Source organism: Trachurus japonicus, chromosome 19 (genome assembly GCF_045865225.1).
Source record: "Trachurus japonicus isolate A0001 chromosome 19, Traja_1.0".
In the NCBI taxonomy this organism is placed as follows: Eukaryota; Metazoa; Chordata; class Actinopteri; order Carangiformes; family Carangidae; genus Trachurus; species Trachurus japonicus.
This window is the reverse complement of record NC_140925.1, coordinates 7318004-7344008: the sequence shown is the minus strand read 5'-3', so window position 1 is coordinate 7344008 and position 26005 is coordinate 7318004. Positions and strand designations below refer to the sequence as shown.

Genomic DNA, 26005 nt, shown 5'->3' with positions numbered 1-26005 from the left:
TTTTCCCCACAGGCACAGAATGTGGCAGCTAAGGTCAGGGGCCCGCCACATCACAGCCCTAAAAATATCCTCTGCATTTGATGCCCGTCACAGAGCGGTTATACAATCTGTGCCCTGACTTGAGCCTGCCAGAATTAAACCTTACCATGTTCTGCCTTTAAGGACGGCTTCACAACAAGCTGCCACAATGATGACAACAAAACGTTCAAGCAGGAAAACGAAGGACTCCGAACTCTCGGTGAGTGGAGCTGGAGATGCATGTGAGAGACACAAAAACAAAACCTGTATTTTCTGTAATGATTGTAGACGGAGAAAAGTGGAAGGAGGACAAAAAAAAAAAGCAAGTGTGGTATTTCTTTTTCCCCTTAAGCTAATAAATCATGTGTGAAAGGAAGCCACAGTGAGAAAATGGCTTCTCACAAGTCAAAGACTGGCACCAAGATAAATGTTACAAAGGCAGTGGAGGAATCCAGTCCAGTGGATGAATATGTCACACCTGGGGGCTATGAGCTGGAGAAAATCCTCAACCGTGGGAGTGTGGCTTACACTCATGTCAACGAGGTCTGGCCTAATGTCTACATTGGGGACGAGTGAGTAAAAAAGTATGAAATTATGAAACTGAATAAAATAATGGAGGATTAAAATAATATTCACACAGGCTAAATCATCTCGCAGGGAGACGGCAAAGGACAAGCACAATCTGAAGAGGCTGGGGATTACGCACATCCTGAACGCAGCGGAGGGGACGTGGAATAATGTGGACACGGGCGCTGGTTACTACAGCGACATGGAGGTCGTATACTACGGGGTGGTGGCGGAAGATGTCGCGACCTTTGACCTCAGCCAGTATTTCTTCTCTGCGGCCCAGTTCATAAAAGAGACACTGAGCAATCCTCAGAGTAAGAGAGAGAACAGATACTTACAGTACAGGATTGTTTCAGCCAAATCGCAGAACTGACTTTATGGTCTTCAACAGAAAATCCATCACTACCTGAGGAAAAAAAGGAGAAAGTTTTGTTAGTAGTGCTGAAAAATACTCAAGAAAATCTTGCTTTTCAAACTTCAAATTACACTTAATCCATCTTTATCCTACCGAGGTAGTAGCAAACTGTGCTTTTACCTTTACTACCTTGCCTGTTTAGTGAAAGGAATTTCAGTTTGTGAAGCCAAAACCAAATCTGAAAAACTCTTTTCTTGGGGCACTGTCCTGGTTTCTAAGGAATATCTACTGACCTTGTTCCATCAGTTTTTCAGAAGGGCAGTTCAATACTGCTGTTTTCATGGGGATTGTGAGAGTTTTTACTTCAGACAATGTTTCTTTTTAAGGACCACAAATGAAAGTTGGCTGCAGAATTCTGAGTCATAGAAAGACAGGCCACTCAAGTTTAAACATTTGGGTGAGCTCACCCTTTGAGAAGTTAACGCAAAAATGTGTGACGCAGCTGTTTTCTTCATTGTGTGTGTCCTGCCTGCAGATAAACTGCTGGTGCACTGTGTGATGGGGAGGAGCCGGTCCGCCACGCTGTTCCTCGCGTACCTCATGATCTGCGAGAACATGACGGTGGTGGACGCCATCGAGCACGTGAAGAAACGCAGGCGCATCATCCCAAACTGGGGCTTCCTGAAACAGCTGAGAGAGCTGGACATGCATCTCCTGGAGGAAAGAGACTCGACTGAGCAGAGCTGATTTTGAGACTCGTGGGTGAAGCCTCGAGTCACAGAAGTAGCTGGAACTGGAGATTCAAGACGAGACAGAAGTCATTTAAAAAGAAGTTCTAGTTAAATGGCAAGTCACGGGAGACAAGTCCAAGTTTAATCAAATTAGATCTAGACAAGACCTCGTCAAGCCTCGTCTCAACCATCACAAGTCAAGTTAAAAGTCAGGTTCAAGTTGAGTTCAAGTTGAATCTGCAAGTGAATTCTGACCATGATTATGACACAGGAAATTATATTCTCTCGTGTTTTTTTTTCAACTAATGAGATCGAGTCATTTTTATTATAGGCATAATGATTAAATATTCAGTGTGAGTTGTCATTCAAAGCCTGTCTGCTGGAGTAAGAGTTGAAATGTAAAAGGCTACGTTTCATATCAAGTCCGATTTTTAGAGTGAAATTTCAAGTAAATCAAATGTCAGAGCAGTCGAGTCTGAGTCAAGTTTCCTCTTTTACTGATGCTTTTTTCATTTTAAAATACTTTCCTGAAGAGAAAACAGCTACCTGGATTATCAGTGCATTCTCACTCTGCGACACGCCGGCGCCGGCGAATGTTTTACGAAATTAAAGGAGAACAATCAAGTACATGGTCAATCATAATTTATTCTTATGCTAAAATGTACAGCATTTTTAAGTGACTGACAAAAGGAGAAAAGTCATAAATACAAGAATGTCATTCTGTCCGATTTTTGTGCACATAGCCAGGTATTTCCCCCCTGTTCTTACCAGCAACTCTGTACAGGTACAAAGGCTACAAAAGAGCAATATAAACAAAAACACAAGTACAAGTTGCGTTTTACATGCAATCCATTAGCTTAGTTTGGTCTATTCACAGGCTCTATTCTTCTACACTTCGGTAAAATATAAATCCAACATTTTATAAAGATAGAAAACAAATCTACAGATGGAATGAAAACGTAGCTTTAAAGGCATTATGTAAAATATCAACTTTGGACTAAATTTATATTTTCTTTATTGTTATTCGTCGTTATAATCATTTAGTTCTTTTTAAATTCTGCCACACTTCTGGACATTTTGAAATGTTTTAGAATTTTTCAGGGTACAAACACTGAGATATGCTTTGTTATTTTGACAGAAATCAGTCTGCTTTATTAAACAGAAAGCTGCCTCAAGGAGATCTGTTACAAAAGACTTCAGAATTATACATACATAGCAATAAAACCTCTCAAACCGAACAGAAATCAGGACTAAGTTTACATTTTTTTACATTATTAGAATTAACAAAATATAGTTTCATCTTTCTCCCTGTGAAGGGAAACCTAATAAAGGCCAGATATCTTTAAAATGGCTTGCTATTAAGCACAACACTTGTACAGTACTACTCAATGCACTGTCACTAACAGAGACTGAAGCATGCTAGTTGTCACTTTACAAAATAAGTACAATAATTTAAATATACAAAGGCATGAGTATAGTACAAACTAATTGTCAGCACTGTTAGACAGGTACACTGAACAGGTTCAAACAGCCACTAACTCCACTTGTAGCAGGCACATTAAATGGCTTCATTTGAGGCTGCTACACGACTGCAAGACCACTGATGAAATCTCTACCTCTGAGCTCTGAACCCGCCTGCTCTAAAAAGACACATCAGAGACACTAACACTAATTAAATAGATTTTCATCGTAATGATGTAAGGCTTCCCATCTGGAGGAACAAAAATACTTTTTAACATTAGCTTCAAAGTTTTACTCACTGATGAAAATTTTTGCATTCTTTCCAAGTGCTGCTGCTGGTTTTTAAGTAATAAACAATAACAAAAAAAAAAAAAAAATACACCAAATGAAAGGAAACAAGGCCAGATCAGTGCATCTTTAAACAGCAAAATGCACACGAGAAGAACCAGCTCAGTCCTGCGGAGAGTTACCGCCTGATGAAAGGCGCCTTCAGGGACTGCTTGGACATGCCTGTGTTCATGTAACCATGGTGACCAGCTGGAGTGTACACCATGTTGCCATGTGGTGGAGCCTGCATGGGCTGCTGGGGGTATGGCTGTGTTCCCATCATGCCCATCTGCATAGAGTACTGGGGTGACTGGTTCATATAGGCATGGTTGCCATGGTAGCCGCTGTTCATCATGGGCTGGCTCATGCTGTAGCCGTTCATGGCGTTGAGGGAGGGCATGTTCATGGAGTTGACATTGTAGGCTGGCGCCGGCATGATATTCACACTCATGTTCATGCGTGGCATGGCGGCCAGCGTCCTGGATGGCGCCTGCATGGCCACGGTCTGCGGCGGCCGCGCGTACATCTGCTGCTGGTGGTGCGACAGCGGGGCCGACTTGGAGCGCGCCGAGATGTGGCTCTTGGAGGCCATTTGGGGCTGGATCCGCTGCGAGGGCGAGATGCCCATATTGCGCTGCAGCATCATGGGAGGAGGGGAGCTGAGATTCGGGGGCGGGGTCATGGTGGCCTGCACCTGCGGGTTGGGGACTCGATGCGCCGTCTGCGACAAGGACACCAGGCTGGAGTGCTGCGACGATAGCGAGGGCGTGTTTGCATAAGATGTGATGGGGTGCGAGGCCGAGTGGTTGAAAGGCAGCGAGTGAGGGTGGTCGATGAACGTGTTGGTGAACTGCTGCAGCTTGGCCAGGCTGAGGCCCGACGACTGGGAGTAGTGCCCGCCGCCGTACTCCCCCTGGTGGTTGATCCTCTCGTAGAGGTGGGAGGCGAAGTTGGGGTTGCCGGACTCGGGGATGTCCGCCAGCTGCATGGTGGTGGTGAAGTTGGTGGGGATGGCGCACTGGGCCATGGGCTGCTGCTGGCCGTGCTGACTGTGTTGATTGTGGAGACTATGCTGAGGGTGCTGATTGTGCTGGCTGAGCTGATTGTGCTGCAGGTGGTGACTGTGGTGGTGACTATGCTGGTTGTGGGGATTGTGTTGACTGTGCTGGCTTAGCTGATTGTGAGGACCGTGCTGATTGTGTTGGCTGTGCTGATTGTGTGGGCCGTGCCTGCTGTGAGAGTTGTGTTGACTGTGTTGGCTGCGCTGGCTGTGCTGGCTGTGCTGGCTGTTGCTGGGGGGCCGCTCCACCACCACGCAGCCCTGCGGCGACTTGACGTTGCAGTGCGGCGGCGAGCTCAGGCTGTTCTGCTGAATCATCCCGCAGCTGCCCGGGTTGACGGCGGCGGCCATTTGCTGGCTCACGGCGCAGCTGCTCTGGGCCAGGCCGCTGGGGGGGATGCTGCCGTAGGAGCAGCTGTTCTGGGTGGGGCCCGCCCCACAGATGCTGCCCCCCATGGTGGAGTCGTAGCTGCTGGGGTTCTCGTAGTTCTCCGTCGTGCTCTCGATGCTGCCCAGATCGCTGAAGCCGCTGTCCACCACCTGCTGCGAGTGATCCGAGACCGACGGCACGTCCATCATGGGGCTGGTCTCCATGTTGTGCAGCGAGGGCACCGAGATGGCACTGTGGTCGGGGCTGATCTGAGTGTAGCTGCTCTCCAGGATGGAGACGGCCGGGCTGTTGACGGAGCGTACCGACTGGCTGGGGTGGGACTGCGCGGAGGAGAGGGGGCTGCTGTGGTCCGACTGGGGGCAGTCATCCAGCGAAGTGAGCTGGGGGCTCTGGGCCACGTGGGCGTACGTCGTCTGCAGGCTCCTGCAGGGCTCCTGGCTCTCCACGCAGTCCTGAAACACGGTCTCCCGCTCGGTCTCCCGCTCAGTCTCCTGTGTCAGGGACTGAACAGCTTGGGCCGTCTCTGAGTCAATCTCTGCGCAGATCGGGGGATCCTCCCTCAGCACGGGGCTGAGTGTTTGCCTCTCCGCGGGCTGAGGAGGCGGGCGATCTGGACAGGGACTGGGCGCGCTCTCTTCCTCCTCTGACTCAGAGTCCACAGGGTTATCAGAGTCCACGGCTGCTACTGAAGCCACGGCTTCTGCTTCAGCTGGTGGTGTTGCTACTGTTGTGTCCGTCACAACCTCCGGGATGCTTTCCGCAGCCGCGGCCGGCTCCTCGTCACTACACGGAACTGTAGAAACCTGCTGACTCAACTCAGAGTCATTGTCTTCTTTTGGATCTAAAAAAGGTGGGGTGCACTCCGCCGTTTCTTTCGAACTCTGCTCCGACTCCGCTCCCTTGCTGCTCTCAGGTTCCGCCGCCTTCCTGTGACTGTCGTCTTCGTCGTCCGCGTCCTGGTCCTCTATTTGAGTCCTCTCCTCGTCCTCCTCCTCGTCTTCCTCGTTGTCGTTCTCCAGTGTTACGGCTCCCTCTGTGCCGTGTTCCGCGTCTTTGGCCGGGAACTCCTCCTCGTGTTCGCTCTCTTGCTGCTCATCCTCCGGCGGCTCCGGGGAGTCGCATCTGTCCTCGGGCCTGGGTGAAAAGGCCCCAGGAGAGGCAGCGGGCGAGCAGACCGGAGAGGCCACCGGTGACCCTTCAGGGGAGCTCGACTTCTGGGAGACGTGGTCGGCTGGACTCGGGGGCTCGGAGGGGAGCCTCCCCAGCGTCATGTCTGGACTGGCCGGGCCTCTGCCCGCTTTGCTGTCCTCGTCTGCGCTGACGATGTCCTGGTCTGGTTCATCCTTCGCTTCCTCCGTCTGAATATGGTGCTGCTCTGCTTCCATGGGGGTCTCGGGGGGCGTGTACAGGTTGAGCTTGAAGCCCATCTTTCGTTCGTTCTTTAGCCTCCACTTAGGAGGGCCACGCTTCACTCCTTTGGGCCAGCCTTTCTTCCGTTTCACTGGACGGGGTCTGTCAGGTCTCTTAGAGAGGACATCAGCTCCTGCAGAGCAAAAGAAATAAATAATTTAGAACATTTGAATGTTTTGCCAGAGGGATAGAACAATCAACGATTAAAAAATGAAGAACAACAGTTACAATATGGTGTAATAATGAGGATTTTTATGACAGTCGAGATGCAAATACCTTCACTCCAGTGTTCGAGATTGTCTTTCCGTGCATTCTTCTCCAGCCTCGGGCGACCTCGCCGCCGTTTCATTGGTATAATTGGTTGCTTGTCCTCCTGTTCCTCCTCCTCCTCGTCTTCCTCCATCTCGCCCACTCTGCAGGTGCGCTCCAGCAGGGGCATGGGACGCTCATCCTCCGAGTTGTCGAAGGGCTCGTTCAGCACCTCGGTCGTCTCCGAGATGGTTTCGGTTGTTACGCTGCTGTTTATTCTCTTTCTTTTGCGCCCTCTCTTCTTCAGCACGATGGTTCTCTGGAACGTAAAAAAAAACAAAAAACGGTGAAAACGGAGAAAAATCCTATCAAAGCTGTTCTGCAGACTAAAAAAACTAGGGCACTAGGTGGATGACCTCTATAAGGATAGAGCAGAAATTCATTCAGGCTTTTGTGCTAAATGTAAAATGTCAAAACCACACTGTGAGACTAAATGTTTGAGCAATGCAGCCTACTGTGGAAAACCACAAATGAGACAGGCAGAGTAAGGAGAAACCACAGTCTATATTTTACATTCTCCAGTCGTTTCCCACCAGCTGCCTGCGATTCAACCGCTCTTCTCTCCGAAATCCTTCACAGGAAGAATGTGAAATCAATACTGTAACTAATGCACTAAATAAACTTCAACAGCCACTGTCACTCTTTTTCTGGTTTCCATACTGTTTTTTTGCTGACAAGGTCTCCCTGACATCACGCAGCTGGCTGTGATATTAACTCCAGCACAAGGGGGCAGTGCCATATAGACGGAACAGATGTGAGAAGCACAGAGGAGGGCAGTAAATTAACCATGACCATTGACAATAGTACAAGTTTTAGCCCGCGCAGTCTCGACACCAGCAGTGAAAACACAATCTATTATCTACAGCTGCAGGCACACGGGGAGGCTCCAGATGACACGAGGAAGCTGCTGAACCCTCCAATGAATTCATGAATATTTATCAAACCTCTCCATCTCAGTAGAGTACACAACATGGTCTCTAACGAAGGAAAATATCTAATGATACACATTCAATTCCACTTTGTCCCCGGAATAAAAAATTCCAGATGATCAACAAGATACAACAGACACTAGAGGGAGGGGGAGAAAAAAAAAAAAAAAGGCTGAGCTGTGGTGATGCAAAAGAAACATGATTCATACCAACAAACAACAAAAGTCACCTTTCTCTTGGCTGCGAGCATCGCATGGGCTTTTGTCAGGATGGGTGGTGAGCCGTCGGAGCCGTCGGAGTCATCGTCGTCGTCGGCTTCGTCATCGCTAACTTCCTCCAACTGCTGGATGCGCCTGGTCCAGGACGGTGCGTGGCGGCGCTCGTAGGTCCTGTAGGGAACCTTGCAGTGGACCTTTGTGAGAGGCTGTCTGCTACCGTGAGTCATCATGTAGCCCTCTCTCTCCTCCTTCTCCCAGCAACTGGCCTGCTCCTTCAGCCGCTCAGCCTGGTAATTAAACAGACAAGACGCATTATCTCTGGGAAAAGGCGCACGCACGGCTCCTACATCTGAGCAATGAGGCTAATGGGAAAACAAGAGATTGGAATTAACATCATGACAAATGAATCACTGCTGATTTCTCCTGATAATAAGAGCAGCACGCTGATTGGATGTCCGCCCCGTCACGGATGAAACATTTCCGTATAGTAACCGTGGAAAGATTGCATTTCATGGAATATTCAGTACTATCAATTATGTAGTGAACTGATTTAGCGCAATTTTGCACAACATTAGATGCCTGCTGACAGCGAGTATGCCTTTCCCATTCATGCCCTCCGTTTGAACTCCACAGCTAATCAAACAAACATTCAATAACAGCATGGCGAGCATGTGTAACCAAATAACGAGCCGACTGAACAGAGGAAAAAAAACGTACATCCATCTCTGCCTCCCGCTCCTCCTCAGACAGGACGGTGTTGAGACTCGTGGAGGGCGTCCAGCGAAGGGCGTCGGGGTCCACCTCGTTCTGACGCGGATTTGCCCTCAGCCTCTCCGTGTGCCTCTGAATCAGCCTCTCTCGTCTTATCAACACGATCCTAGGTCATAATGAGAGAAACCCATGAGTTCACGTCCACAAAACCAACGAGCCGCGGGTAGACAGAAGGTAGACAGAAGGTGATGTGTGGTTAAATATGAGCACAAAGACGAGCTCTTTGGGACAGCAGGTGCTCCGTGTCCTTGGGGGTGCTTAACCTGACTTACTTCTGTCAATATTCAGCGGCATTAATGGATATGCTGTTAAAAATACCCACTGGCCTGGATAAGTCAGACGGCACACAGAAGCGGCAGCACAGGCTGAAGGAGACTGCGGCTCGGAAACTGACCTGCCATCCTGTCTGTCAATCATGCCGAGCTGCTGGAGAGTAGCGGCGATGTCATGTGGACACATCCCAGTGGCCCTGCTTATTCCTTTAACACTGATGTGTTTATCTGGGTGCTTATAAAGGTACTCCAGTATGACACTTTTCCAATATGCCAGGTAGGATAAGCGACCCAGATCTGACAGCGGTTTCTCCGGGGAGCCGGCTTGTCCTTCTTGCCTGGTGAGAAGGTAACCTAAAAAGACACGATTCAAACAAAAACAAAATGCTTTAGTCAAGCTGGAGGCGGCTGCTGCGTTATTTCAGATTGCAATTCAATCCCTACCCCCCCTCTCTCCCTCCTCTCCCTTATGGATTACATATTCATGTAAGGATGTGACACTGAACCCTGTTTAGGATTTCACCTTCAAATGGTATAAAGGGAGGCGAGGCAATCAGTTTTCCTCTCCTTCAACCTTTGTCAGAAGCTATGATACATGCTGGCAAGGGCAACAAAGCAGGTTGAAAGAGGGTAGTAAAGAGGAAACAAAGCGACAGAGCGAAACAGAGAAGCAGCTGGATGTCATTGCTCACAAGAGACTGCACTTAGGAGAGATAACGAACAAGAAAAAAAAAACCTAATACTAATATGTATCTGTGTGTAATTAGTTTTATAACAGCCCTGTCAAGGGTCATCCATTATGAGCGGCATGAAATTAATTAATGCCTTTTAATGTGCACCCACTACCGAGAACCAAACAAGCAAATCTAATCACCAAACAGTGAACACATAATATTCCAGTAATCATAACAATATCCATTACTAAAGCTAAGAAGAAGAGCCGGTGATAACAAACACTTAGCAATGAATATTTAAATAAATTAATTGAAATTTTTTAATTCCGTGTAATTTTACAAGAATATTATCGTTAATAAAACAAAACAAAAGAGCGACTCTGAATCCTTTGAATCACGATTTGAAAGAGAACATATTTTTTTTACACAGGCTAGTGCTTCGCTCTCAGCTACCTGAGACAAAGTGTTCCTCTAATACAGTCCAATATAACAGAAAATCTTAATCTAAACAACTTCCAGCTCCAAAGCTACATTTTCCAATAAAGCCTTCAAAGAGCTCAGAACTCAGCTGTGTTCAATCTCCCTTAATCCCTGTCTTTGTTATCAGCACACTCTCAATATCACAGATCCTCTCGCATCTCTGTGTCTCAATGTCTCCCAAAGTGAACAGGAAATCAAATGCTCCATTACCGCCTGCCCGCCCCACACTCGCTCCTTTTCCCTCTCTTCATCACACACAAACTCGTCAAAGAGACAACTCTTGAAAATAATAAAACGTCTATAATGACAAAAAAATAGAAGAAAAGAAGAAGAAAGAAAGAAAGAAAAAACGCTGTCTGCCTAAACACAGAAATCCACTCAAGGCAGCAACTGTTTTCATAAGTGGACCGCAAGGTTTTAAATATTGTATGTGTTGCATTTACTGGACTAAAACATAAAAGCAGCATCTACACTTCATCACAAGTCAAGGAGAGAGAATTGGGGCCATTTTTCGATGAAAAAGCTCTTCAGGCAATGCTTTGGTGAAAGACTACTGGCCATCAAATGATGTATGCAGACAGAATGTAATGTTTCTCACTCCTAATCTTCTGTGATTGCCTAAGCACTGAACATGAATGCTCTTGATTAGGCCACTTCAAAGCCTTAACCAAATAACAGCACCTTGCCACAAGCAACAAATTCACCCCTTAATCTGAAATTGTTTGTAAAGACCAGCGAGAAAAAAAGGAAAGACTCCAGTCCAGCGGTCTGAAAAAGCATTAAGGAACTTACTGAAATCAATAAGGAACCTTCCAAATCCTTGCCTTTGGTACTGAGGCATGATCATTATGCAGGAGACATTGTACTTCTGCTGGCAAAGCTTTTCCTGAGGGAAGGAGAAACAGATCAAGTATGTCAGAGCTCTGCTGAAGCTGGCAATTTACTGCACCTGCCACTGTCCTTGTCTAAAGCTGTGCACGTGCACGTGCACGCCGCGCACACAGTAGAGTGATGAGCTCACACAAAAAAGCATCCCTGCTCTGATTTACAGCTACAATAAATAATAACTATCTTTTTGTTGTTTAATTATGCTGTCAATTATTCTTTGGATTATTTGATTAATTGCTTTGTTTACAAAATGTGAGATAATGGTGACAAATGTGCATCAGAGCTCAGAGTCTCATCATAAAAAGACAGTCGACCTAAAAATGATGAAAAACAGACAAAAGCAGCTAATCATCAAATGTCAGAGACAGGAACCAGTGAGCGTTTGACATTTTTGTCTGACTAAGTGATTAGTTGACTCATCATTTAAAGTACAACTGTGAATAAAAACTCAATCCATGCTGAAAAAAAAAAGGACAGGTCTCTCTGTATCAGTATCACCATTCAAAAATGATGTGCGGTATTCCTTCATTTCCCATATAATCACTCTGTAATTCTTACCTTGGAGAAATAGCCCACAAGATGACAGCCTTTCTCATCATTCTTTGTAAGTATGTAGAAGAGGAAAGGCTCCACATCATAATACAAGGTCTTGTGATCCAGGAAAAGCTTGGCTAACAGGCAGAGGTTTTGGCAGAATAGTTTGCTGACATTTCCATCAACCTAAACACGGAATAAAAAGAGCAAGAGGACACTGTTCAAACAGTTCCCTTTTTTCCCTCCTCCTCCTCCCAGAAACCCATTCAGTGGAATCTCATGCAGCATACAGTTATTGCTTTATTGCTGTAAAGGGAGGCTGACCTCAAATACAGAAAGGTCGTCCTTTCTGTAGATTTCATTGGCTGGCGGGTGGAACCAGCCACACTTCTTTGTGTGCCTCTGGAGAATGTTTTTGCTTCTCATGTACTTCAGACAGAACTCGCACAGATAAAGCTTTTGTAATCTGGAGAAGACAAAAGGGAGAGCTGTGGTTTGTAGTTCAGCATAAGGCTTTTTTTTTCCCAAAAGGACACTGAAATAATATGCAACACCAGTAACAAAGGGACTGACATTAATTGTGGTGTTAAGTCAACAATACCTTGAATATTCAGGAGGGTAAGGCGACGAGTACCAGGTCTGAATCTCATACTTCCCGAATTCGATAACGGCGGGGCATCGCACCGAGTCTGTGCTCATCAGAGATCCAGTTCTCTGTGAAAAGATTTAACAAAAGGCAAACAGATAAATATAGTGACCCAGATAACTCAATGTTAGTGTCTCTCTTCACTGGTTCATATAGCTGTGTTATACATAGGCAAGACTGCCGTTATGTTCTCGTGTCAAAACAAAAGATATGCTAAGTCTAACCACAATCTGTCACTGATGTTGACTTACATACTTGAATATATATAACATCCAGTTGGGTTTACACCTGATTCACTAGCTCTTTGTACTTAAAGCATTTTCAAAGGGTTTTATTAGTTTTCACTATTGCTAAAAATCTTAAATATTCCAAGGCAACAGGAACCAAGGGCAGTTAAAGAGTGAGCAGGAGAATTTTCTTTTGGCAGGATGTTATAAAATATGGTTTAATCAATGGCAAAAATATATTTAAATTCTACAATACACATCAAGATAATCACGAAATTCCTTTCAATATAATAACGGTGTCCTTCTCCCTCATCCCTATCCTTAACACTTAACTCAACTGTCCATGTTAAATTGTCATGAGAGAGAAACAAACCTTGACATAACTGAGGCTGATAAGTATTTAACTCAAAAAAACAGCTGCAAACTATTTGGTAAAGCCTGAAACTGCTCAATACGTTGAGCCATTTCCCCTCGTACCCTCCTCACCTGCGTGGAGAGCTCCTGGACACGCGTGAACGTCTCAATGTCGTCTTCCGTGACGTGGTCTCTGGACATGGCCGCAAAGTCCAACTGGGTCTCCTGCTTCACACGCAGCTCCCCGTTGTGGCCTGTTACAGGCACAATAACACAACATCAACACATCAGATAGCACATCAGCACCGGCCTGTTTGAAGCAGCCGTGGCTGAATAATCTCATAAATGCATTCTATGCAAATGTGCTTATACTGTGAGTACTGCTGCTGAGCCTGTTTGAGGCCATGTCTCTGAGGAATTTCATAATGTATCATCTTTGCATGTTTTTATGAAAATCCCTAATGTAATGAAGTGAAACTAAATCACTCTAATTGCGTAACCGCTTTCATGTGCTTAGTCATCCACCAAGACAGTTTCCCATGAATTAAGAAGCAGATGCAGTGAAGAGAGCGAGTGTCGACATGAAAAGCAACTGATGTTGGAAAGCAGGCAGTAATTTTATGAAAGACATCAACACTATGACTTAACCACCAAAACAAAAACCCATTACAAGTGGAAGTGATGTGTCATTAACATATTTATGGAAATGTGCTGCTGGGGTAAGTAGTGTTTGTGCAGTATAGTGTTTGGAGCTGCTTGAAACATATATCCGTTTGTTTTTCTCCTATGTGTTATTTTTTTAAACTGTGACTTCACTCCTCAAGACAGTGAAATGTAAGGGTTACTGCACTTCTGGCTATAATCATCATGTCAGCTCTGAGTCAACTTGGGTGGGTGAATCACTGGGTTGTATGTGTCTAATGTCCGCTGGAAGTGAGGCTGAGTGGAGACAGTGATTTCAAGAGTGAGGGTGGGATGAGGGAGAGCGCTGATGTGACTACAGCCTCTACTAGGTAGCGATCACAGTGTGTGCACTACCGCAGAGGGTCAAGAACAGAGCAAGGAGCAACATGAGGGAGTTAGTGGGCCATGCACTATGACAAAAGCCAACGGGCGAGAGGATGGAAGCCACGTAAAGTCCGCAGCCAAGTCAAAACGCAACGAAACTGGGTTAAGAAACTAAAAGAATTCAAATTAGGCAGAGGATTAGTAGTCTGTTAGAATGTTGAGGGTGTCTTCTCAAAGAAAAGATTAGCTCTAGTCTGAAAAAAAAAACAAAAAAACATAACTGCGAGTGTTAAGCTTTAACAAAAAATGATAATAATAAAGAAGAAACTTAAAAGGTGTGGAGACGCAGGTCTTGGCTGGAGTTGCGAGCCTTGCTTACCATGATTATTCTCAGGCTTAATTCTTCCGTCTGTCAAGTCTCCCTTTCCTGGTGAGGGGGCTCCCTTCTGAGGGCTCACTTTATACCTCAGCCTGCCTAGTGTCCTGTGCTTTTTAAGGAAGGGATTACGTTTGAAACGACTGACCATCTTAAACGGGTGTCCTCTGGGTCGGCCCGGCCCTGCAGATGTGGAGTGTAACCTATTTTTAGTAAACTCGTTTTTTCCAAGGTGCTGGGGCCCCGTTTTGGACGCATGGGGCGAATCCTGCTTATGGTGCATGATGCGCTTAGGCGGCGCATAGCAAGGTAGCCTCTTTTTCCGCGACTGTCCCTGAGTAGTATATATGTGAGAAAGTCCGTCAAATAGTCCCTTAAGTTGGCTGCTATTGCAGAGACTACTCAGGGAAGGAACACTAGACTGGCTGGAAGAGCTCTGGGGCGAGTTAGCAGAGGTGGAGCTGCTGGAAACCTGCGAGGGCGGGCTAAGACCCGGCAACGTGGGGGCGGGAGGAAGTGCAGAGGACGAGGGGGTTATCTTTTGACTGGCATCAGCAGCGAAGGCAAACGGCTCTGGTGGCTTGGACAGTTTGGGCGGACGCTTGTCTCTAGAGCTTAACTGTTTGGCGGGCGAGTCTACGGCTACAGCTCGCGAGCGACGGCCCACGGGGGAAGGGGTAAAGAATTTGGAAAGCCCATCGATAAGCCCTTTGGTTTTCTTGTTAACGGTGAGTGTAGCTGGGGTGGAGGTGGGCGTGAGGGGGAGAGTGGAGGTGGGGGTGGAAGTGGTGAATTGGGTGGCGTCGACCGCACAACAGGGGTCTGCAACAGCCAATCTGTCTCTGGCGTCCTTCACAGATGCAGCATGACCAGATGAAGGTGTGGAACAGACGGTAATCTTTTGACCCCTACCAGGTGACCCCCTTCCTCCAAGTGCTACCATGCAGCCGTCACCACTGGTTACAGATCTGCAAAGACAAGAGCAACAAACTGGATTGTAGACGGTCACATCACCAATATCACATTTACACAAGTGCAATTTTGAGGTATGTGTATTATATGTCTTCATGCTTCTACCTGACTTATGCTTTTTACTCCACTGTATTTAGCTAACATACAGCTAGCAGTTGGTTTACAGATTTAGACATCATAACAAAAAGCACATTATCTTCTAAAATATTGGCTTCTATAGTAAAATGTTTATTAAACATTATTCTATTGTTACTTTTACTTTTCTTGAGCATATCTTTGACCACTGAGCACTGCAAATTACCTCTCTACAAGTTCTTCTTTATTTGTTTTTTCGGAACAACGGACACTTTTTGCATCCAGAGCAGTTCCAGTTGAGCAGAACTGGAGTCAATAAACACCAACTCCAATTAGTAGAGAAGATTTTACAGTTTCTTTAATTTACTTAGTAATTCCTTGGTTGTGTTTTTATTCTCTGGAAAGGATAATTCCAGTTTATAACAGTGAGTGTCTTATTTTGATATGTTGGACTGTCGTTTTTTTCCTCTACTGTGATAACATTGTGCTCGCCAAAGTAATTGCTCGGATCTGGAAACACACAGCCGTCGCACACAACCAAGCGTAGGTCAAAGCTGAACCTCAGAGTCAGCTTGTAAACTGTGATGGATGTTTGGGTAATAATTTTACTGTTGGGCTAACCTGGGGGTTTGTTTTGAAAATTGTGTTTCTGGCCCCGTTGAACTCTTTTTCAGCAGTGTTGCTGTGCTCCCAGATCTTTGCAATTAACTCAGTGAGCGTTGCGTTATTATTTTTCAACCGGAGTTTCCCTTTTACAGATTATTGCACACTCACATTCTTTGTTTGAGCTTATTCCTGGGCCTTCCGATTGGCTTTGCATATCGACGTTTGATCTGATCGGCTTTCTTGTGCAGCAGTTTCTTCCCATTCTCCTTCGGCCTGCAGACTTGGCAGACCCAGGTTCCTGGAGGGTGTCCAAACACAGAGAGTAGCGTTTGGGTGGGTTCATCAATTCAGAGGACATACAGTACATTCATTTGAAACATCTCCTTTAATACCGAGAACTGGCGAGAATCCCACCAGCTCACAATGACAATCAATTACTCAGCACAAAGCGAAAATCCATAAGAAAAACATTGGGTCAATTCTCTGTCCAGAGAGAAAGACTTCGTGTCAGCTTGTTGAACAAAGCTATGTGACTTGTATGAATTGCCTGCCAAATGTCCTACTACAGTACGTGCACCATCATTACAAGCCTCGCTGTAGGGTCAGTACTGTAATCCAGAGATAGCAAATCTCCCCGGGGATGCTGGAATAATTTGATATGCATGCAAAGCTCCTAATAAGCCACCGCTGCCTCACTGTGCGCTGAGTGACAGCCCCAAACGGCCGTCTGTGAAGAAAAGGCTTTGAATTGACAGCGGAGCGGGAAACAGAGAAGCCAGACAGTGTAAACAGCTCACCTTTTGGCATTCTTGAAAGCGGCGGGTCGCAGCATTCCATGTGAAAGCCCCGATCACATGAATCGCAGAATAGCATCTCATCCTGAAAGGAAACAGCAGGCATGTGTAAAAAGGGGTGTCCCTGTTGCATACATGTAACACCCACCCGTCATTTAAAGTCTTTTGGAAAAATAAACCCAATTGAGCACAAGAGAGGCTTTACAAATCTGAGGGAAAACCAACAAATCCTCAGGGATGCACAAAATGGGATCTACCTCCGAGCCAACAGCAGTGAAAATGGTGTGTGTTAAGATGTATGCGACATTATACTTACGGCATTTTTCCCCTGTATTCGACAGGAGCTGCAGGTTTTGCATTCAATACACTGCCACCGTAATCTCTTCACATTTGAGGTTAATTCGGGGGAAAACTTCAGACATGATGGATGCCCTTCAGATGCAATCAAAAACGCATTTTAGCATGACGCATTCTTACCGGCACTGACTGTGTCACAGAGCAACAGACAAGGCTTTCCATTTATTCACACAGTAAGGTTAAATATTAACATATTACATCATCAAAAAAACAATGGTGGGCCTGTATGTCCGCAACACTTTCCCCCCACCCTGCCGCAAGATGTGTCTAAAAACAGTATGATCAAACATCTGAGCCACTAATTACAGATAATTTGATCTTAATGAGGCAGAAACAGTAGCAGCACTCATTCTAATGGAGGCCGATCCATGAAAGTCATGTAAAAGCTCGCCTTCTCCCTCACCCTGCTCCCTCTCATGGTTGTAAAACAGCTGTTTTACAGTGAGAGCACAATTTGTGTACACTACGAGCGGTTAATGAAAACCACCTCGACGCTACTTAGTCAAATTTGAGCTATAAAAATGTCACCAGGAGAACAATTCCTTACGGCATTTAAAATAATTGTTCAAACATAAATGACTCCTTGGCAGAGGTAATTTTATGGGGGGTTAGCAGTTTTGTCTGGAACAAAAGAACAGTAAAGGAAATGCCACCAATCTGCAGCGGAGGAAAGGGTTGATCTTTGATCCGCTGTGCCTGGTGAGCGCTATAAGAAGAATCTGAATTGAGCGAAAATGATTTCAGATTCTAATGGCCACTTATGGAGCATCTGCCCTTCTTGAGCCCACTGAGGGTTGCGAGCAATTTGGTTCCCTTCAGCCGCTCAATTTGAACATTGTTCTTCCAATAAATCCCTTTAAGGGAAGTGAAAAATGAGGAGGAAGAATGTGACATCTGTTTAACCGCTGCTGAGAACCAGTGCCACCAGGCCTTGGGTGATATAACTTCATATTGTGAGATGACAGAAATTTGTCAACAATCACAGATTTGTACTCTATAAATCACGCTGAGGTGGCCTCAATGTGTTAGAAGATGCTGTAAATTGATGTGCTGCTCTATGGAAATATTGAATTTGTAGGATTTGTGCTGTCATGTTTCACTTTGTGCACATACTTAGTCAAATTATATAACTAACACTAAAAGAAATGAAAAGATTTCATATACTAATATCAAATAACTATGATTATAACTGTATTCCCCACCATAAGTCCTCACATATATCCACAGTCTTGCTTTTGAGCTGTGCTAAGATACTACTAGTCCAGTCTACAGTGTGTTATGGCAAGTGAGAACACCCAATAACTGAAGTGTTACACAAGGCGACTTACCACTGCTCCCACAGTCTGCACAGGACAGCAGCTCTTCTGGCCGCTTGTCCCGATTTGACTCTTTCGTTCCAAGACAGAAACTGCATATTGGGATGGGGTCAACCCGGAGCTGGGTGGGAACACAAACAGAGACAAACTGTTTAAAAAATAGAAGCAGGCACAGGCTGTGTTTGTTTTCGGACATTTTATCTTGTCAGGATTTTTGAGATCACTGTAGACATATTGCTGGTTAAGGCAAGGAGATAAAAAACCAGTGTGTGGATTTAATGAAAACAGCCATGAAAATATGAACTGGAAGCATAAGCTCAGAGAGTAAGAAAGAAAAAAACCCGAGTTGAGTTCTCACAGACTAGAAATGAATAATAAATGACTCTCATCCTCAGAGATATGCTGCGTTTGAGATCCACCTCCTTTATCCATTACATCTGAAGGGGTAAGTGATCTTAGTAATCATAGTTTAAGGGCTTAATCCAATTCTTAAAGCTTGCACTCCAGTCTGAAAGGATTAACCAGCATGTAATCAAATTACCTCAATAATAACACATGCTCTCATTGTTACTGCCATGATCCACTGTAAATGTTGCAAGTCTCAGAACAAACACTCATTTAAGGGCTTATGGAAAAGTTCAGAAGAAGTAAAATATGAGCTCAAGGTTTAAGAGGATTTCCTCATTGATGACTCCGAATGAAGAGAGAGGCTGTCTTCGCGGAGGAAACTGGGAGATACTTAGTGTCATCTCTTCATACAGCTGCCAGTCAAAACCTGAACCAAAATCATGACCAGACTTAAGTCGGGCTGACACATCGCGGCTTTCATAAGGTGTCCCTTTAAATGTTAGATCATATGCACCAGCCTCGAGAGGAGCATCAAACAAGCTGCTGCCTCCTTTCCTGTTTAACAGGAATTTCTTAACGGAAAATAACACTTGCAGGGTGTGACCATAAATAACCTACCTCATCATCAGTTTACACACTAAGGCCTCGTCAATTGACTGGAGCTTTGAAGGGCACTCTGGGGATGCCCATAATTAGTTCCTGGATTCTATGACGCAGAACAGCATCCTGACCTCAACCAAGTTTGCAACCTCCAAATCTCTATTGGTTCTTATCACCTCCCGATCAACAGCTCGACTAAAGGGGGATGTTGTTTTTTCCTCATTCTTCTATCGACGAAACACAAGACAGGAGCATCATGGCATCCTTTCAACCTGTCACACCATCTAAATGAACCCCAGAGGGAAATGCAGCAGGGATTCAGTGTGAATTTGGTCATTGTTCCCGGCTGTTGTATCAATTAGCTGCTACGGTGAGGGGAAGCAGTTTACTGCCACATCAATGATTACTCTATTTTCCAACCTGCCAGGTCAATATTTGAAAGCATGCGCTAGCACTCAGGGCTGACTTCTGCTCACACACAGCTGTGATTATGGACATAAAAACATCAAATTGCTACTGAGCAATGAGGCTACACCTCCAGGATACAACACCGAGGCTCAGATGTAATCAGGGATTTTCATTCTGTCTCATGCCAGAGAAGAAAAATGAAATACATCCAGCTCACATATAAGTTAGAAACACCTGCAACTGCAACTGCAACTATTATGCTGAACCATCCTGGTTATAACTGTTGTTTACATCCCAAAGGCACACAAACAATTAGATGATCAGCAAAACATTTTCCTCTAAGTTTCTTAAATTACATGATTTGTCTCTTTTATATCACTAGAAACAGACTAGGTTGGATTTTGCATTGTTGGTGTGACATTACAAGCCATTTGAAGGTGAGATAATGGCTTCCCACGGCTTGTACATAGTCTTATCAAAAGCACTGATCAACTGCGAAAACAAGAGGAAGTCACAGCCCTACATATAACCCTACAGTACACACTCTGTTAACTAGAGGCTCAACAGAGTTTAAGTCACATTCACACAGAGCAAAGTGACAGAGAAATATTAAAGTTTCTCTTGATCAGTTTGATCATGAGTCATTCTGTTATCACTGCTGAAAGACGCAGCCAGAAGCATTTGACAACAAGGCCTAAGTGCTGTCATTACTCCTTGTTTATGTACAAAAAGCACTTGTTGTGTGTCATTTTTATGTTTCTGTGTGGCCTGGAGAGGCAAAACGAAAATCACAGAGTTGAAGCGGTTCATGTGAGCTATTGAACTCTGATTCTAGGTGAACAAAAAAATATAACATGCTCTGTACAAGAGAGTCATAGATACAAGGGAGAAGATTCATGTAAAGAGCCTGAAATTAATAAGACATCATTGCTAATGTGCAGCCTGTGCATATTGCTGATGAAATGCTCAGAGCTGATAGGCAAGTGTGTAAGTCCTCGGTTCATAACATAGTAGTCTCCACTGACTGAGTTATGAAGTCTAATCCAGGAACTGGAGAATTAATTTCCATCAGAAAATATTCTTAGGCCTGGTGATTAAAACCAATAGCAATTTGCAATCTGCGCAGCGAGAAAAAAAATACGAAAATAGAGAAACAAACACAGCTGAAGAGATGCTGATGATTTACTTGGGGATTCTAAATTAAGTACATTACAGGAAATTATGCTGCTTCAAAAGAGCAGGCTGTCCTGAGTGAGGGGGTGGGGTCCTATTAGAACAGAGCTGGTAGAGAGAGAGAGAGAGAGAGAGAGAGAGAGAGAGAGAGAGAGAGAGAGAGAGCTCAAGTGGTTGCATAACACAGCAGGAAAAAAAACTCTCATTCCTTGCCTTTGTTCCTGCCAGAGTCTCTTCAGAATCTAATAAACTCTAAACCAAGACTGCTCTTTTTTTACCTCAAAGTTTCTCTTATTCTTAACACACATAGACGCACGCACACTCTCATACACACACACACACACATGCACACACACTCCCTGTGCTTCAACAACTGAACAGGCAAGAGATGTCTCATCCTTTGAAGTGAATGGTAAACCTGGACTGGGCTAGGTGATGTCATCAGGCCGGGAGCAATAGGTTGAAATGTTCCAAATGGAAAACAGCAGGCCTTCCTCAGCTATGAGAACCATTGCAGGACATTGTGTCTCTAAACAGTTCTCAGTTTCACTTTTGGCCAGACCACAGACACTGTCACAGTTGTGGCTGCAGTATCAAGGTGTCGCTTCCTGATTATTCACTGTGAAACTGGTGGGGAGGCAGGGTGACATCTCTACAGCCTGATGCTGCTCGCCACTTTAGCTGCAAAACATGTGCATCAACTATTTACCACACCTCACCTTGATAAGCCTCAACACACAATCTGCAAGAAAAAAAAAAAAAAAAAAAGCCTTCACAACAAACTATCTAGATGACTGTACACCGCACGCAATGAACACAATTTTCCATGACACACTACTCTGTGTTTCTTAAAGACAGCAAGCTTTTGCTGTCATTTTAGACGTAATATTCTATCTGCAGCGTGCATCATAGCTCACCATGAGTAATAGAGACAAAATCTCTGTAAAATAAAATAAAAACCACCCCCCTGAGGTGCCAAAGCAGCGGAAACAATGCAACCTGGAAGTTTGTTTATACGGTTTTATTTCCTCTCTGGGGCACCTCATTTAGCACAAAGGTCATAACAGCTGCATGTAGTCTGTGAATATTCTGTCCTACCACACATACTTCAGCCCCAGTTTCTCAATTCTACTTTGGGGGAAGCTAGTTTATGCTCCTGCCCTTGCAAATTAGCAATAAAATGTCCCAATTCTATTCACTAATGCTTCAAAACTCACAAGACAGCCAGCCACATCCCTTAAGGTCATTAGGCTAGAGTTACATAACCTGTGGGAAGCCTACAGCAGACTGCCCACCACACACTGTCAGCATGACTTTCTGATTATCCAAGCTCTCTTATTATGGAGACCAACAGAAACACAGCCCCAAAGGGACACACTCTAGATGGCGTTGCTTCTGATCTGCCAAGTTTGAGTGTTATTAAGACCACCAAATATTACGACCACAGCTGTAAAGGTCCAATCAAGAAAATTCCTGTTAGTGGTGTCCTGAACTTTTTGCCCCTCCCCCTTGGGTAGTAGTAGTATCATGGAAATGCCAGCATTTATGCTCCAAAGAGTCCTTAGTTCGTTTTAACTCGGTGACACATTAATAACCTCTAGTCTATTTTGGCAGGAATTTTACTACTGTGGTCACTGGGGGTGTGTCCCTTTAGGTCAACAGAAACGCAAGACGCAGCAAAGGTCAGGGTGACATGAGAATCAGCTCAGCATGAGGAAAAGGAGTGACAGCACGCACGCAGAGGCCAGGGTGTGTGTGTACCTGGTCTCGCTCGTGGGGGAGGAGTGTCACTGATGACAGGACCAAGGGGGAAGTGCTCGGACACCGGGAGCCTCTTCCTTCCACGCTGCCGTGGCTGAGCTTGTACCGTGGGCCGTTTTTTAACAACCTGCCGTTGTTAACTGACCGCTTGGCCGCCAGCCGTAACCTCTGCCGGAAAGCAGGGTTATCAACGATGATGGAGAGGTCGTCCTGGTTCCTCAGATACCTCTCTATGTTTTTTAGTGAGGAGCCATGGGTATCATCCAGGCCCTCAATGGCCCTCTTAAGTATTTTATTCCAATCGATATGGCGCAGATCGCTTGAATTCCATATAGATTCCTTTGATGGCACAGACACGTTTGCAGATGGGATTGATCCAACTCTCCCGGGATTTCCTGGGTCCTTGTAGGAGGCGCTCCCCTTATTTGTAACCTTGAGAATAGAGCCATCATGAACACTTAATTCCAACTGCTCAAGGACGGTCTTCTTGTCCAGTCCATGTGATGTGGCCACCGCATGACAAATTCTCTCCTCTGAGGGCCTCTGCTTTTGCCTTTTAATTTTCTGTATTGCTTCAAGAATCCACTCCGTGTACAGAGGGTTTGCAAGTTTTACCATGGTTGAACAATTAGACACACAAAAATGTGATGATCCATACAGATTCCCCCTTTCTGCTGCTGAACACTGGGTACATCCACATCCTTAATAAGGTCAAAAAGTTATGTTCCACGCCAGCATCCACATATTTCTTCTCAATCCTGGGTGTCTGACATTGAACTTGAGGAAAAGTTGGCACTAGTAAATTCCACAGTGGTAGAAACCAGCTGACCTGGAGCTTTACTCATTCAATCCAAGATCAAACCTAAAGGGAAAGAGAGAAAACCAAATCGGTCATTTTTAAGTAAAAAAAAAAACCCTCCAGTGTAATTATTTTTTCTTATTCACATTCTATAAACTAGGTTACAGCAGACAGATGGATATAAAGACTAAGCCAGAGGAATGCAGGACTTTTAAGATGTGCTAAAACATGAGAAACAGATGGATAAAAACAGATGCAGGAGCTGTCATGGCTGCTAAAGAAATTAGACTTAATCCATAGTCTGACAGTATAATCCACACACCAAACGAGATGTCCATTTCAAAAGAGACTATTTTTACAGAAAAGTAAGTTTTCACACTATGACAGGTAGATAGAAACTTCTACCGAGTTCTGGAAAAAACACCCTCCTCCACATATGAATATTTTCGGTTTCGGATGCCTTTCCGACATAAAGTTGCCATTTATATCCGTAGCGCCAAATTCCCAAAATGTCACCGCAACATTTCAAAGTCTACAACACGTAAACAAAGTAGGAAAAAAAGGGAGGAAAAAACGAGGAGAACGTACGTAAAGTTTAACCGTTACTTGTCCGCACGCGACTTTTGACAGCTCGACGTCCGCTCGAGACAAACTGATCAGCAGCGCGAGGCTTTAATGACAGCTCCGTAATCAATGCTCACTTTCCTGACAGCTGTCCTTATTACACAAAAAACGTTGCAGGCACGTCTGCAGAGCGACAGCGAGCCGTTTAACGACGAGAAGAAACCGAGTAATAACTACGTTACAAACCTAGAGTTGTGTTCCGCTGAGTTGAGCAGATAAATGACAGTGTTGCCAGCATTTACTGATGTCACCTAAACAGTCGCCATTTTGTTACAATGTTGTAGTTTACATGAATCCGACATGACGCTGATTACAATCCAATGGAGTCTCATTAAACCTTACCTACACTAATGTGCCCTCCCTAGCAACTTCAATATTGGCTGTAAAGACAAGATCCGATTTCTGGTTTGATAAAGCACATGTCAATCTTTATGTATGAGCTCACTCTAAGAGGCACGGCACTGGCTGTATGATCTGTCACTTCACTCAATTGACCCGCCTCTTAAGGTGCCTTCAGTGATGAATTGATATCATTCACCTCCAACGCACATAATATCTTAACTTACGGGTCCCACCGCAGCGACAGGATTTTTTAAGTTATAAATACACCATAACAAGCACAAACTGGCTGAGTAGTAATTAAATAACATAAATATTTAACCTCATTTGCAAAGCGTTTAACACCAGCCCACCTTTACTTGGATTCCTCCTTGAAACAGTTGGTTACACTTGAAAGTGATTTGGATCATTTTAGACTTTAATTGGCTGTTTGTTAAATCTATCATTTGTTTGCATAAAACCTGCAAAGGCTCAAGCGCCGATTTAAAGTGGAACACATTTCATTTTTTTAATTTTCCTTTTCTTTTTTTTCTTTTAAAGAAATAAATTCCAGGTAGCATATTCAAGACTCCTGCAGGCTAAATGTGTCTAAGCTATCGCCTTTTCCTCGTCTTTATCTTCCTCCCCCTTTTTTCATTATTTCCCGAGAGGAGCCGTAATTCTCCCGATGTTTAACGTTTAAACTATATGACGTTAAATTGGGGGGCAATAAATAAATGTTCCGCCAAGCTGAAAAGTAGGTTTTTTCCTGTTCGCTCCACGTCTGCCAGCGAAATTATTAACGTCCTGTGTTGCGCTGTGCAATGATGGCATGACCTCTTTATCACCATTAACTATCAAATATCTCCAATGAGGAAAAATAGTGAGCCCTGGAGGGAAAAAAGAGGTTCAGGGGGGAATACAAGTTAACACGACTGCTGGGAGAGCAGCTCCTTCATCACTGCTTCTCAATTAGGCTATGTATCGCTAGTTTCTTTTAGCTCCCATTTCTCAGCTTCAGCTCCGCTCTGCTTTTCCCATATTATATTAGGGAAATGATACACAGCCTCTTCGGATATTTTTCCACGCCGTTTTGTTAGATGTTACACAAACCGACCCACCTATCTGTAATCTGCCGCCACCGTGGGCGAGAAGGCACAACAAATTAACGCCAAGTTTCATGCAAGGATAAACATATAAGTAGTATGAAAGAAGGAAGAAAAAAAATAAAGAAGACGGGCACAGGCTACCGTAAATATTTGCTGGTAGTTTACCTCTTCAAGTTTTTCCCCCCCTCGGTTACTCCTCTTCATTATCGGGGAAACGTCGAAGGATAAATGTGCAGCGACATATCCGAGCGATTTCGTGGGATCTGATCTCTTAAAACGAAGGCTGAGAAGCTTGCGCCGAGACATGGAGAGGACCTGATAACAACTAATTGAAAGGTTAATCTACATAGCAGCCTGTGACAAAGTGGTACCCTCCCCCTTCTTCTTCTTCCACTGTAGACATCCCTACTTCAGTGTAGTGGAGCGGACCGTCGCCCCTTTAGTGCGCTCCTACAATGATATTGTCAATTTCACTTTTCCCCCCTCCATCAACATGTCCAGTGATGAGCCAAGAGGAACATTTTTTTTTTTTTTTTTTTACACTTCATGTTTCTGGTGGATTAGTCTCGGCAGGCTACATAACATTTTTATGTCATAACACTCCTATTAACATTAACTCCCTATGGGCATTTTTAAATTCCTATGATGTGCAGCAGATACAAGATCATGTGTGATTCAATGTGACATAAACACATAAATCCAGACTTTTACTTCCAAATGAGCTATTTCTTTGCACTGG

The 26005-nt window shown here is 44.7% G+C and overlaps 2 protein-coding genes across 10 annotated transcripts; one reads left to right on the top strand and one right to left on the bottom strand.

Annotated features, from left to right (window-relative positions):
- The first annotated feature begins 21 nt into the window (after positions 1–21).
- On the top strand, positions 22–3509 carry dusp29 (dual specificity phosphatase 29). Its single transcript, XM_085762054.1, has 4 exons — positions 22–238; positions 371–590; positions 676–899; positions 1476–3509. The coding sequence occupies exons 2-4, from the start codon at positions 409–411 to the stop codon at positions 1685–1687; spliced, it is 618 nt and encodes a 205-aa protein (XP_085618180.1). The 5' UTR covers positions 22–238; positions 371–408; the 3' UTR covers positions 1688–3509.
- kat6b (K(lysine) acetyltransferase 6B) lies at positions 2297–25751 on the bottom strand. Of its 9 annotated transcripts, none has more exons than XM_085762046.1 (17): positions 25432–25751; positions 22417–23278; positions 18139–18247; positions 16770–16885; positions 16457–16538; positions 15828–15957; positions 14919–14974; positions 12755–12876; positions 11997–12109; positions 11720–11861; positions 11420–11581; positions 10766–10859; positions 8942–9173; positions 8494–8653; positions 7788–8063; positions 6597–6888; positions 2297–6453 (listed from the first exon to the last, which is right to left on the bottom strand). In XM_085762046.1, the coding sequence occupies exons 2-17, from the start codon at positions 23032–23034 to the stop codon at positions 3599–3601; spliced, it is 5559 nt and encodes a 1852-aa protein (XP_085618172.1). In that variant the 5' UTR covers positions 23035–23278; positions 25432–25751; the 3' UTR covers positions 2297–3598. The 9 variants fall into 9 exon arrangements, with proteins under 9 accessions (XP_085618172.1, XP_085618165.1, XP_085618173.1 ...); XM_085762039.1 differs by having other exon boundaries at positions 14010–14974; positions 25432–25682; XM_085762047.1 differs by having other exon boundaries at positions 25408–25676.
- Between the last annotated feature and the right edge of the window lie 254 nt (positions 25752–26005).

What these genes read in the sequence shown, in the direction of transcription:
- dusp29 (XM_085762054.1), top strand. Translation starts at nt 409, where the DNA reads ATGGCTTCTCACAAGTCAAAGACTGGCACCAAGATAAATGTTACAAAG. An exon ending in AATGTCTACATTGGGGACGA is followed by an intron (nt 591 to 675) that starts GTGAGTAAAAAA and finishes ATCATCTCGCAG; the next exon opens with GGAGACGGCAAAGGACAAGC. An exon ending in GACACTGAGCAATCCTCAGA is followed by an intron (nt 900 to 1,475) that starts GTAAGAGAGAGA and finishes TCCTGCCTGCAG; the next exon opens with ATAAACTGCTGGTGCACTGT.
- kat6b (XM_085762039.1), bottom strand. Translation starts at nt 23,034, where the DNA reads ATGGTAAAACTTGCAAACCCTCTGTACACGGAGTGGATTCTTGAAGCA. An exon ending in TCCCCCACGAGCGAGACCAG is followed by an intron (nt 18,248 to 22,416) that starts GTACACACACAC and finishes GTTCCCACCCAG; the next exon opens with CTCCGGGTTGACCCCATCCC. An exon ending in TGCAGACTGTGGGAGCAGTG is followed by an intron (nt 16,886 to 18,138) that starts GTAAGTCGCCTT and finishes TTGCATCTGAAG; the next exon opens with GGCATCCATCATGTCTGAAG.